Source organism: Saccopteryx bilineata, chromosome 11 (assembly GCF_036850765.1).
Source record: "Saccopteryx bilineata isolate mSacBil1 chromosome 11, mSacBil1_pri_phased_curated, whole genome shotgun sequence".
Lineage (NCBI taxonomy): Eukaryota > Metazoa > Chordata > Mammalia > Chiroptera > Emballonuridae > Saccopteryx > Saccopteryx bilineata.
In genome coordinates this window covers 62,668,044-62,680,821 of record NC_089500.1, presented here as the reverse complement: position 1 = coordinate 62,680,821, position 12,778 = coordinate 62,668,044, and the positions used below count along the sequence as shown (strand labels likewise).

The window sequence follows — 12,778 nt, the reverse complement described above, 5'->3', positions numbered from 1 at the left end:
TTTTTTCTGCTCCTATCTTTTCTTTCTGGAATTCTCATCATGCTTACTTGATGATGTCTCACATATCTTTGAGGATTTCACTTTTCTTCTTTCGTTTTTGTTTTCCTGAAATTGTATCATCTCAATTGGCCTATCTTCCAGTTTGTTGATTCTTCTGCATACTCCTACCTGTTATTGAGCTCCTGTAGTGGGTTTTTTAAAAATTTTAACTGTATGTTTTAAGTTCAGCATTTTTATTTGGTTCTTTTTTATAATTTCTAATTATTTTTTGATATTATATATTAAGAGAGATATTATCCTTACTCTTCATTTCTTTGAACATACTTAAAACAGCTGATTTAAACAAAAGAAAAAATAAACAAATTGGACTATATCAAACTAAAAAGTTTTTACTCAGCCAAGGAAACCAACAAAATGAAGACAGCTGAATGAAAGAACATACTTGCTGATGATACATATAATAAGGGTTTAATACCCAAAGTTTATAAGTAACATAAAACTCAACATAAAAAATATCCAGTTAATAATGGGCAAAAACACATGAATAGACACTTCTCCAAAGAGGACATAGAGATAGCCAATAGACATATGAAAAGATATTCAACATTACTAATCATCAGAGAAATGCAAATTAAAACAACCATGAGATACCACCTCATATCTGTTGGAATGGCTCTTATCAATCAACAAACAATAAGTGCTGGCGAGAGTGTGGAGAAAAGGAAACCCTTGTGTTGGTGGGAATGCAGACTGGTGCAGTCACTGTGTGGAATTTCTTCAAAAATTTAAAAATGGAACTGCCTTCTAATCCAGCAATTCTGCTTCTGGGAATACTGAATATCCAAAGAAACCTGAAACAGTAATTCGAAAGAGTACATGCACCCCTATGTTCTTTACAGCATTACCTAACAACTGCCAAGATTTGGAAGCAGCCCAAGTGCCCATCAGTAGATGAGTGGATAAAAAGCTGTGGTACATTTACACAATGGAATACTGCTCAGCCGTATAAAAGAAAGATACCGTACCTTTTGTGACAGCTTGGATGGACTTAGAGGGCATTATGCTAAGTGAAATAAGCCAGTCATAGGTACCATATGATTTCATTGAAATGTAGAATCTAATGAACAAAATAAACTAACAAACAAAATAGAAACACAGCTGTCAGAGGGGAGGGTGTTGGTTAAAAAAGGTGAAGAGGTTAAGAGAAAAAAACAAACTCAGATTTATAGATACAGATAACAGTGTGGTGATTACCGAAAGGATAGGGGTGGGGAGAAGTAGAAGAGGTTAAAAGGGGGTACATGGTGATGGAAGGAGACTTGACTTGGGGTGGTGAACACACACTAAACAGCATACAGATGATGTATCATAGAGTTATACATTTGAAACCTATATAATAACAATTTTTTTTTTTTTTTGCGACAGAGACAGAGAGTGTCAGAGAGAGGGACAGATAGGGACAGACAGACAGGAAGGGAGAGAGATGAGAAGCATCAATTCTTCGTTGCGGCTCCTTAGTTGTTCATTGATTGCTTTCTCACATGTGCCTTGACTGGGGGCCTTCAGCAGACCGAGTAACTCCTTGCTCAAGCCAGCGATCTTGGGCTCAAGCTAGCGAGCCTTGCTCAAACCAGATGAGCCCGCGCTTAAGCTGGTAACCTCGGGGTCTTGAACCCAGGTCCTCTGCATCCCAGTCCGATGCTCTTATCCACTGCACCACAGCCTGGTCAGGCAACAACAAATTTTTTTTTAATGAAAAAAGTTTTTATCTAATACAGCTTCCTCAGGAACAGTTTCTGTTAACATTTTTTCCTTGTGTATGGGCTATACTCTTGTTTCCTTACATATATTGTGAATTTTTGTTGAAAACGACATTTAATATAATATAATAAGGCAGTTCTGGAGATCAGATTCTCCTCTTCCCCACATTTTCATATTTGTTATTAATTGCTTAGTGACTTTTGTGAACTACTTCTGTAAAGTCACGTGTGACCACTGACATCTCTGCTCAGTTGGCTTAGCTAACTGATTAAATCACCAACAGTCTCTGGGCGTGTTGGGGCATGCCTTCTGCTCAGGCCTGCTGCCTTTCACTTCCTGCTTGCATAGGGTCTCAAGGTGAGCCACGGCCAAGAGCTTAGGGCCTTCTCATGTCTTTTTTGACCAGGCACAGTGCCTTGGGCATGCCCACGGCTCTCTGCCTGCAACTATCCCTCTAGAATAGATTCTCAGGAATCTAAGCTTTTTGGTCAGCCTGTTGTTCTGCCTCAGATAGATGTTAAACAATTGCCTCTGATTATTTTGAACAACCACCTCCTTCCTCAAAGGCCGATTGCCTCCAAAGCAGGTCAAATAAAGATAACCTGGCCAGTGGGGTCTCCCAGGGTCCTGCCAAATGGGAACAATCCTGACAGTTCTGGAGGAGAGGGGCTTTGGAGTTCCAACCCATTCTGCACCCTTTCGTGGCCATCTATCTGCCTGCGGGTTTCACGGTTGCAGATGTGGTTATTAAAGTCACACAGTCGAGTTGGGGAGAGGTGAACAGGAATAAGACAAAATGCCACAAAGCTCTCTGATTCTGAGAAGATTCAGATTTTTCTTGAGTAAACATTCCACAGATTGCCACAAGCTTTTGGTTAATTTTTAGAGTTCTAGAAAAGTTTATTCTGATAATTTTGCCAGTGTTCTTATCGTTTTTATGAAGGAGAAGCTTTTTCAATGTTCTTACTGTACCATTTTACAGATTTTTTATTATTTTTATTTTTATTTTTTGCATTTTTCTGAAGCTGTAAACGGGGAGGCAGTCCGACAGACTCCCGCATGCGCCCTACTGGGATCCACCCGGCATGCCCACCAGGGGGCGATGCTCTGCCCATCGGGGCGTCGCTCTGTCACGACCAGAGCCACTCTAGCGCCTGGGGCAGAGGCCAAGGAGCCATCCCCAGCGCCCGGGCCATCTTTTTTGCTCCAATGGAGCCTCAGCTGCGGGAGGGGAAGAGAGAGACAGAGAGGAAGGAGAGGGGGAGGGGTGGAGAAGCAGACGGGCGCCTCTCCTGTGTGCCCTGGCCGGGAATCGAACCCTGGACTTCCACACGCCAGGCCGACGCTCTACCACTGAGCCAACTGGCCAAGGCCCAGATTTTTTAATGTATATTGAGTCTTAGACTTATACCCCATCAATTTACCCTAAAGCAAGGCAAATAATAATAATAATCATCATGCCTAAAACATGTTTATCACAGTGTTATTTTATAATAGTGAAAAACTTGAAATGTTCTAAGTTGGAGTAACAGTAGTGGGGGAGGGAAAGCATGTAGACTAGGTCATACCATTATGCAGCTATTAACAGTGAAAGAAGAGGCCTGGGGGCGGGGGAGGGTAACGTAGAAGTTGTAAGCCTTGGTTCTGGGGTCAGATGGGCCAGACTGGAGTTTGGCTCTGAGATTTATAGCCATTGACTGGGAGCAAAGTAATTCAGCTCTCTCATCCTTTTTTTCTCACCTATAAAATGGCAGCCGTTCCATAGTGTGAGGTTTCCATGAAAGTGTCCATGGTATATGCTTGGCTCAGCCAAGAGACTTATTATCATTGCAGTTACTGTCATTCGGCAGAAAATTATTTGTGGTAGCATAGCAAATAAACTAGGATATGAAATTGTGTGCATATTATAATCAAAATGTGAAAACTATAATCCCTAATCTGTTGAAAAACCAAGATTGGAAGAAAGCATACCACAATGTTGGGACAATGTTTTTTGTTTTGCTTTTTTTGACAGAGACAGAGACAGAGACAGAGGGACAGATAGGGAGAGACAGGAAGGGAGAGAGATGAGAAGCATCATTTTTTTGTTGCAGCTCCTTAGTTGTTCAGGAGACTGTGTTTTTTCTTTTTCTTTTTTTTTAATTTTTATTTTTAAAAGAGAGAGAGGTGAGAGACAGAAAGGGAGACAGGGTGAGAAGCATCAACTCACGGTTGCTTTCACTTTAGTTGTACATTGAGCTTCTATGTGCCTTGATGGGGCTGTGCCAGTGTCCCCTTGTTCAAGCCAGCGACCTGGGGCTTTTCATGCCAGCAAACTTTGGGCTCAAGCTGGCAAGCTTTGGGATCGTGTGGACGATTCCTCTTACTTAAGCCAGTGACCCAGCATTGATGAGCTGGTACTCAGAGCCAGCTACCTTGGGGCTTTGAACCAGTGACCTCAGGATTCTGGGTCAGCGTTTTATCCACTGTGCCACCACTGGTCAGGCCCTTTACCATTTTTTTTTCCAGTGGGAAAGATAAATAAATCTCTTCTTAGAGGAAAGGGGGCTCTTTGCAAGTGCCCAGGGAGAAATGGCCTCTGTTAGATGGGGAAGGTGGAGGTGTGCTCCCAGGTGTGTCTGCAGGGACTTTTGGTCACTGGTATTTCCTGAGTCTGCAGGAGACTAGGAGGTATTTATTTATTGGTCTTCTTTAAGAGACCTTTAATTCAGAGGTCTGGGGGCGGGGGAGCAGGGTTTAATGCTGCCTCCTCAGGGAGGGTTCTGAAAGTGGAAGCTAAAACCCGGGAGCACCCTTTTAAATTCTGTTGTTCAATATAAGGCAGTTCCCTTTAGGGCCTCCAAGTGTACTTTGGTGGCACTCTCTGTAGGTGCTTCTGAAAGGAGGACAGAAGAGAACACCTATAATGTAGGGGTTACATCACAATAATTGCTTGTGGGGCTGAGTCACAGAATTTTCTGTAAGGGGTTAAGGCACTGTAGCTTAGTTCACAAACCTTAATCTTCATTTTGTTGCCTAAGAAATACAGGGAGTTTTCTTGCAGAAGGCTGACCATCCTGCAGCAACGTCAAGGCCCTGGGCCAGTGTCAGAAGGACGTTCATTCCGGGAGGCACTCCAGCAGACCTGTCTCCCACCTCCCCTTTGTCTGTGTGACTACCTGCATAGACTTTTCCCCTCACACCGTACTAACAGCCCCTGAACCCTGTAAAAACAGTCAGCACCAGGAGAGTGTGGAGGCAGTTCTTTTAGACATGAGTCCCCTGCCTTCTTAGGTTACTAGCAATCTGAATAAAAAACACTTTTATGTCACTAGGACCCTGGTTCCATGACTCTGTGGCGCTGGGCAACTCTAACTTCGGGTTTTTCCAGTAACAGTACTGCTCGCTGGCCTGCTAGGTGCTTCCCAGATGTGTTCTGTGTCCGTGCTCATGATCTCTGTAACAATGGTGGGACTTGTTGCTCTGTTCCAGGTTCCAAGGTGCACCAATTATACCCGTGGCGGCCAAGCCGGGGGGACCAGAGGCCCCTGACACAGAAGCTCCACAAGGCATCGCAGAACTCATTGAGGTACTGTCAGCCTGAACCCAGGCTGGTCTCTGGCCCCGCTCCACTCAGAGGCCTTTGTATCCTGCTCAGCTTGAAAGAGACAGGGCAAGGCAGCCCCCGCAAGAGCCCTCTGTGCTGATTCTTGTAGAACGTTACTCCTACGCGCTTTAAGGCAGTGGTTCTCAAACTTTTTGAAGTCGGGGTGCATCTAAAATCCTATAAATAATTGTAGGTACACTATATACAGATTTCTGAGAAATATGTTATAATAATTAAGTCAAATATTAAAGAAAAAAATATAAAGTCCAAGCGTGCTTTTATGGTACTTAAAATAAATATGACAAAATTAAATTTTTTCTGACATTAAAAAACCTTTTTTTTTTTTTTTTTCCATTTTTTCATTTTTCTGAAGCTGGAAACGGGGAGAGACAGTCAGACAGACTCCCGCATGTGCCCGACCGGGATCCACCCGGCACGCCCACCAGGGGCGACGCTCTGCCCACCAGGGGGTGATGCTCTGCCCATCCTGGGCGTTGCCATGTTGCGACCAGAGCCACTCTAGCGCCTGAGGCAGAGGCCACAGAGCCATCCCCAGCGCCCGGGCCATCTCTGCTCCAATGGAGCCTTGGCTTCAGGAGGGGAAGAGAGAGACAGAGAGGAAAGCGCGGCGGAGGGGTGGAGAAGCAAATGGGCGCTTCTCCTGTGTGCCCTGGCCGGGAATCGAACCCGGGTCCTCCGCACGCTAGGCTGACGCTCTACCGCTGAGCCAACCGGCCAGGGCTAAAAAACCTTTTTATGTTACATTTTTTGAGTTATGCTTTTTAGAATTTATAAAAAAGAGAGGTTAAAAATAAAAAAAGACAGGAAAGTTATCTTTTTATATATATATATATAGATACATTCTTAGTAAGATTTAGTAGATTCGGCAGGTCCCGGTGCGAATGTGTTAAGTTTTTTCATTCTTGTGTTTATGAGAAACGTGAGCCTGATGTGTCCTAGCAATTTCTTCAATGTTTGGGCATATATCTGAAAGGCAAACTCTCATTTCCTCATCAATACGTTGAAGAATTCCTCTCTTTTTACTCTTAATTGTGTTCAGTGCAGAAAACCCCCATCATACATATCATCTTAACTTTACACCAAACAAAGGATAGAAGAAACTTGCCTCCAGTTTTTCTGGGGAACATGGGGGGTAGTGTAAACAATCCAGCACCACAGCTTAACAGCCTTTTGCAACCTAATCAGGCAAGTGAGGTGGGAGGTTGGGCAGACTGTCAGTTTACAGCCAATTCCCCACACCTCTGTCCCCCCAAAATCTAAACTCCAAAAACCCTGTTGGTTTTTTGGTCCCCAACAGGCACATATTTCTCTGCAATACCATAGTGTGCACCTGGAAATCTTTTAGGGTGCATACCAGTGCGCCCTGGCGTACACTTTGAGAACCACTGCCTTGATATAACCTCGCCACCCTCAGAAAGTTAATCCCAAACAAAACTGAAGGCCTCCACCCTTCTAAGCCTTTCTTTTTCCTTCCCTTTGTCAAACTCCTCCACGCAGACAAGGCAGATCCTGTCAGTCAGACCGTTTCACTGGTTCTAGTCCTGCAGGTTGCACCAGCCCCTCCAGTGTCTGCCACCTGAGCCGGGGCCAGTGCGTGGGGCAAGGACATGGGCCTAGCAGCAGGGGCAGCCGAGCTGAGGTCCTGTGGCCTCCTCCAGAGCACGGGAGGCGGCATCTTCTGAAGCCATGGGCCTGAGGCCCGAGCTGTTGCTCTGGGCTGGGTAGTAGAAGACAGAAGGAGGAGTGCAGCCATCAGTTGGGTGCCCAGGGCAGCCAGCAGGCAGGGTGGGGTGGAGGGGGTGGCAGTGATGCTTGGATGGAAGTGGCAGTGAGACTGGGGACTGCACTGCCCCTCTGCTGGGCACTTGGGGTAGCTCAGAGGGCTTGAGTGGTGAGGTGCATCTCTCCGGGGTGGGCTGCAGTGCTGGCCCCACCACCTGCTCTCTCTCACCTTAGTTGCCCCACATCTGAAGTAGACTTGTGAAGTCAGTGTGAGGGTTAGAGGAGTTAATGTGTGCAGTGTGCTCAGAACAGTGCTGTACCATTGACTGTGATGGTGAGGTATGATGTCACATACCAGGTACTGTACTAAGTTCTTTACATACAAGATCATTAACATTCACAGTGACCCTGGGAAGCTTAAATTATTAATATTTTTTTTGGGGGGGGAGAGAGAGATTGATTGTTTTGTTGATTGACTTATTCATATAGTTATTGGTTGATTCTTCTATGTGCCCTGACTAGTGATCAAACCCATAACCTTGGCATATTGGGACGACAGTCTTAACAACTGCGCTACCCGGCCAGGGCAATATCATGGTCTTCATTTTCACTTATTGAATGGCAGTTGGCTTTGACACCATCTTCGAGCACATAGGTGGCAGAAAGAAAAGTGCAAATCGAGGAAAGAGTCAGCAGAAGAGGGAGAGCAGAACCACAGACTGAGGGGCCATACCGGCCCTCTTCAGACTTACTCAACCCTCTGTCTCTGCAGGGACATGGAGAGATGGCCTTCACCCCTCCTGCCCTACCAAGCACAGGCAGATGCCTCTGGGGAGAGCCCTGCTCTCCCTGACTCCTTCATTTTTCCTTCTTCTCTTGGGATAGGCCAGCACTGGATATATTTGGAACTGCTCACAGCCCTGAGAGGGGAGACAGATAAACAGGTGATCGCAGCAGCATGTTGACTGCGGTCCTGGGAGTGGGGATGCAGTCGTACAGAAAGGGCAGCAAAGCCTTTCCGGAGGCAACATTGCCCACTGGCCCCCTGGGAGAACAGTACGGGTGAGGCTACACAGGAATGTGAGCTGGTGGGCCTGCTAGCAGCTGGTGTCTGAGAGAGGGCAGGTGACAGGAGCCTGGGCCTCAGCAGTCCCTAGGGTCTAGACCAGGGGTAGTCAACCTTGTTATATCTACCGCCCACTTTGTATCTCTGTTAGTAGTAATATTTTCTAACCGCCCACCGGTTCCACAGTAATGGAGATTTATAAAGTAGGGAAGTAACTTTACTTTATAAAATTTATAAAGCAGAGTTACAGCAAGTTAAAGCATATAATAATAATTACTTACCAAGTACTTTATGTTGAATTTTTGCTAAGTTTGGCAGGATAAATCTATATATAACAACTTACTGTAGTTAAATCTATCTTTTTATTTATACTTTGGTTGCTCCACTACCACCCACCATGAAAGCTGGAATGCCCACTAGTGGGCGGTAGGGACCAGGTTGACTACCACTGGTTTAGATGATGACAAATCTTAACTTCTGGAGGCACCAGGAGGGTGGGGAAGCGTGCAAGGCCAGCAAGCAGTGTGACCAAGGGTGTCTTGCAGCAGGCTGTCACGCTGTGGTGTGGAGGAATGCCTGGGGCATCTGGCCTGGGAGGAGACTGTTGCAGGAATCCCAGTGGCACAGGATAGATGAGGCTTCTCCAAGTGTCCTCTTTCTTTGCACTGAGGGAAGGAACGGAGAGCATGCACAGGTTTGAAGTGTAGGCAGAAAGTTGTTTATTTCTGATCCTCCTGGCTGGCTGGCCTGGGCACTGTCACACCCTCTGCCCTCCTCTGCCCTCCCCATCTAGTCTTCTCAGAGCAGAGTGTGGCACCAGCATCTCTCTTCTAGCTCCTGACGTCCCAGATACCCATCCCAACAAGAGATCCCTCGGGACCGTTCCTCATGTCCGTGGACCACTGTTTCTCCATCAAAGGCCAAGGCACTGTGATGACAGGGACCATCCTCTCAGGCTCCATCAGCCTCGGCGACAGTGTGGAGATTCCTGCCCTCAAGGTAGGTCTTGCCTTGTCCTTTCTTTTGCCCTGTCTCTCTATGGCAAGGCAGAGAGATAGTCCCTTGTCTGCAGCTGCTAAGCCTGCTTGGGCTGCGCCGTGGGACTGGCAGGGCTCTGCTCTTGTCCATTTCCTTTCGTGCCTTGCCTGGGTCCTAGAACTACCACTCCCCAAATGCTTACAGCGCCCCTTGTAGAGGCCTGCGATGTGGTATGGTGAGCCTCTCACCGTAGGCGTCCTTTATAGATGACAAAACGGAGGCTCCAGAAGGTACATTGGGCTCAGGGCCATTTGGTCAACAAGTGAGGTGCTAGGTGTGAACCCCCTTTCTACAAGCTCCCTGTGTCGGGGTGGCAAGTACATGTGGACTGATTTCTGGGAACCTTTTGCTTAATAACAAAAAATTCAAATTAAACACAATTATAGAACCTTATGTTGCTCAGCCATAGAGACTTGTGAGAAGGGTGGACAGCTGTGTGTCTCCCCATTTCCCCCACCTTCTGGTAACTTCTGGCTAGTTCTGATTTAAAAGATGTCCAGTGGCTTTGATATTTCTCTTCTTCATTGGGCTTAGTATACTGGAGAAGAAAAACTTATAGCCTCCCTGACTGTTCTTCCCTTCAGGGGAATAATGGTGGGGGACAAGGCTACTTAGAAGTAGAAATACCCTACCAGGAATTTGGGGTACAAGGTAAGTTCTATAGTTCTAGAGAAACCCAGGTCACAAAGAAGTGGTGGCGTGCACTTGGCTCTGAGTACATACCCAGGGATAGAGCCAGCTGCTGGATGTACTCACAGCCCTAGTGGGTGAATTTAGTTTGAATTCTAACTGGAACTTCTCCCTAGAGAGCTGTATTGATACTGCTCACTAGCTGTATTAGGGTTCACCAGAGAAACAACCAAAGTCTGTGGGTATCTATATACACACATACAGAGAGATATGCTTTAAGGAATTGGCTCACATGACCTTGAGGCCTGGCAGGTCCAGAATCTGCTGGGCGCGTGGATCAGCAAGATGGAGACCAAGGGAAGAGTTGTAATTTGAGTCCGGAGGCTGGTATAATCCCCTCTTCGTCTAGGGAGGTCAGTCTTTTTCTGTTCAGGCCTTCATCTGATTGGATTGGGTTCACCCTCACTGTGGAAGGTCATCTGCTTTACTCAGTCTATCCATTTAAATGTTAGTCTCATCCCATAGCACCCTCACTGACACATCTAGGGTAATGCTTGATCAAATATCTGGGTACAGTGGCCCAGCCAAATTGACACATACCATTCACCATCACAGTGGGGCAAGGAAGGCCATGATTGTGTATCTGCCCTGAGCAAGGGGAGGGCAAGGGAGCACCTGTGCCTTGTGTTGGCCATTCCTGGCCTAGGGCAGCCAGCGAGGATGTAGAAGAGGGGTATTTCAGGGCTAAGAAAAGCTCTGGCTAGAGCTTCCCCAGGTAAAGGAAATCTCAGGTTTAGATCCTTCCCTTCCACTCATTTATGGTGGAGCGACTGTTGCTTCCTCCTGCAGGGCTGGGGGTGACAGGAAGAGTCTCCTGACTAGCAAGGACCAAAGTAAAGCTTCTTTATAGGCTTGAAGTCGGCCAAGTTCTAGGGCTGCCTGGCATGTCAGCAAGAGGTGGAGGGTGAGGCCCTGCCTTTCTGAGACCTAGGGCCTTCTCTGACACTGTGTGTAGGGCCAGGGCCGCCGCTGTGGCCATGCAGGATTTGGCAGATGGTAAAGGAACAGTGGAGCCAGAAAATGGTGGGCCATTTTGTTTATTAAAATCTTGCAACAGTGGTCGAGAAAATAGGCAGGGCTCCCAAGCCCCTCTGCTCTCTCTGCACTCTGCACTTTCCAGCCGAAACTGGATGGGGGGGAAAACACTTCTCCAGCAACCAATAGCAAACAATGGGCCCTCCCAAGCAGGAAGGCAATCTGTAATTTGCACCCTGCCGCCCTGAGGGCACCCTCAGCCTTCTACAGACTATACACAAAGGCGCTGCCCCAATACAAAGGAGCAAACCTAAAAAAACATTTGTTATAAACTTATTTGCCCAACCCTGTAGGTCATCCTTCCCTCCTGCACTGGCTGTTGTGGATCCTCCTCTGAAGACCATCAGTCCTAGATTAAATTAAATCTGTTGTGCAGGGGCTAAAAGTATAAATCTTAAAAAATAAAGCACAAAATTATGAAAATAAAACTTATATTTAAGAAAGTTAAGATTATAATAGTGACTGTGTGGCCCTGTCGCAGAAGTTAGCCCAAACGGAGGATGACACTCAGACAAGGAGGAAGAAAGATTTATTGGTAGCCAGCAGAGCAGGTGGGGCTGGTAGCACCAAAGACACGAGCTCCTCAAAGTTAGATTTCTTGTATACCTTTACAGCTTTAGCTTTCACGTGACCAATGCCTGATTTCTATGACTTCTTTGTTTGCAGACCTATATGACTTTTATGTCTCTAGGAGGGGGAGGGGAGAGGAGGCTGGAGGGTCTGCCCTTGACAATCATATTACTTTTACTCATTCTTCTTGCCGGAGCTTTGGGTTCATTTCAAGGAACTGATAACAAGCAAGGACCACAGCTGTGGTTTGTTATTTTTCAAACCTAATTTAGTCTGCCCTTGCTCCCTCAGTCCTAAACACTGAGGTCACAGGTTTGAGCGTAAGATCACAGACATTGCATGCCCCCCTCACCTGCATTCTTCTGGTTTCTCCTATCTCAGCCCTGGCTGGTTGGCTCAGCAGTAGAGTGTCGCTCTGGAGTGTGGATGTCCCAGGTTCGATTCCCAGTCAGGCCACACAGGAGAAGCACCCATCTGCTTTTCCACCACTCCCCTCTTGCTTCTCTCTTTCTGTGTCTCTCTATCTCTTGCCCTCCTGCAGCCATGGCTCAGTTGGAGCAAGTTGGCCCTGGGTGCTGAGGATGGCTCCATGACCTTGCCTCAGGTGCTAAAGTAAAATAGCTCATAGCAACAGAGCAAGGGCCCCCTAGTGGGCTTGCCAGGTGGATCCCAGTCAGGGCACGTGTGAGAGTGTCTCTCTGCTTCCCCTCTTCTCACTTGAGAAGAAAAACAACAAACAAACAACAACAACAACATAAAAACGATTAAAATAGTGACTGTGTGTTAATTCTTAGCCAGAACAGAGAATGAATCAAATACTAAATTTCTTTCCATTCCTTGTGTTCCCTTAGACATACCCCTTGAGGCCACCCTGACCCAGGGTCCCACTGCCCTGGGAGAAGATGTGCCTGCAGCCTGGGAGAGCAGCGGGAGTGGGAAGGGGGTGCCAGAGGCGGCTCTGTAGGGGCAGACTGAGAGCTGGGAGTGCCTGGGCTCTGGAGGCAGGAAAGGTGTGAGGACAGGGTCAGCTGCTGCAGTGCTGGGACCAGTGGTACAGGGAGAGCTGAGGAGGAGATAGCCGGCATGCTAAGTAGACAGGGATACTTGAGTGAGGGTGTGTTCTGAGGTCTTTCTGTCCTTACTAGGGTGGAACTTGTCAGTCGGGATCCAGTTACTGATCTACAGTACTTGGGTCCATGGGAGGTGCTTAGTGTCTGTGTAAGAGACATCCAAACCTGTCAGAATTTTTATGGGTTTATTTGAGCCAAACTGTTGACAACTGCTGGGAA

General features: G+C 46.8%; 1 protein-coding gene across 4 annotated transcripts in view; it reads left to right on the top strand.

Moving 5' to 3' along the window:
* EEFSEC (eukaryotic elongation factor, selenocysteine-tRNA specific) overlaps window positions 1-12,778 on the top strand; it is a 305,909-nt gene that overhangs the window by 120,459 nt on the left and 172,672 nt on the right. For all 4 annotated transcript variants that reach the window (XM_066247187.1, XM_066247190.1, XM_066247189.1 and 1 more), the window contains exons 3-4: window positions 5,233-5,329; window positions 8,991-9,155. In XM_066247187.1, coding sequence (XP_066103284.1) covers window positions 5,233-5,329; window positions 8,991-9,155 — 262 coding nt within the window. The remainder of the gene's footprint in view (window positions 1-5,232; window positions 5,330-8,990; window positions 9,156-12,778) is intronic.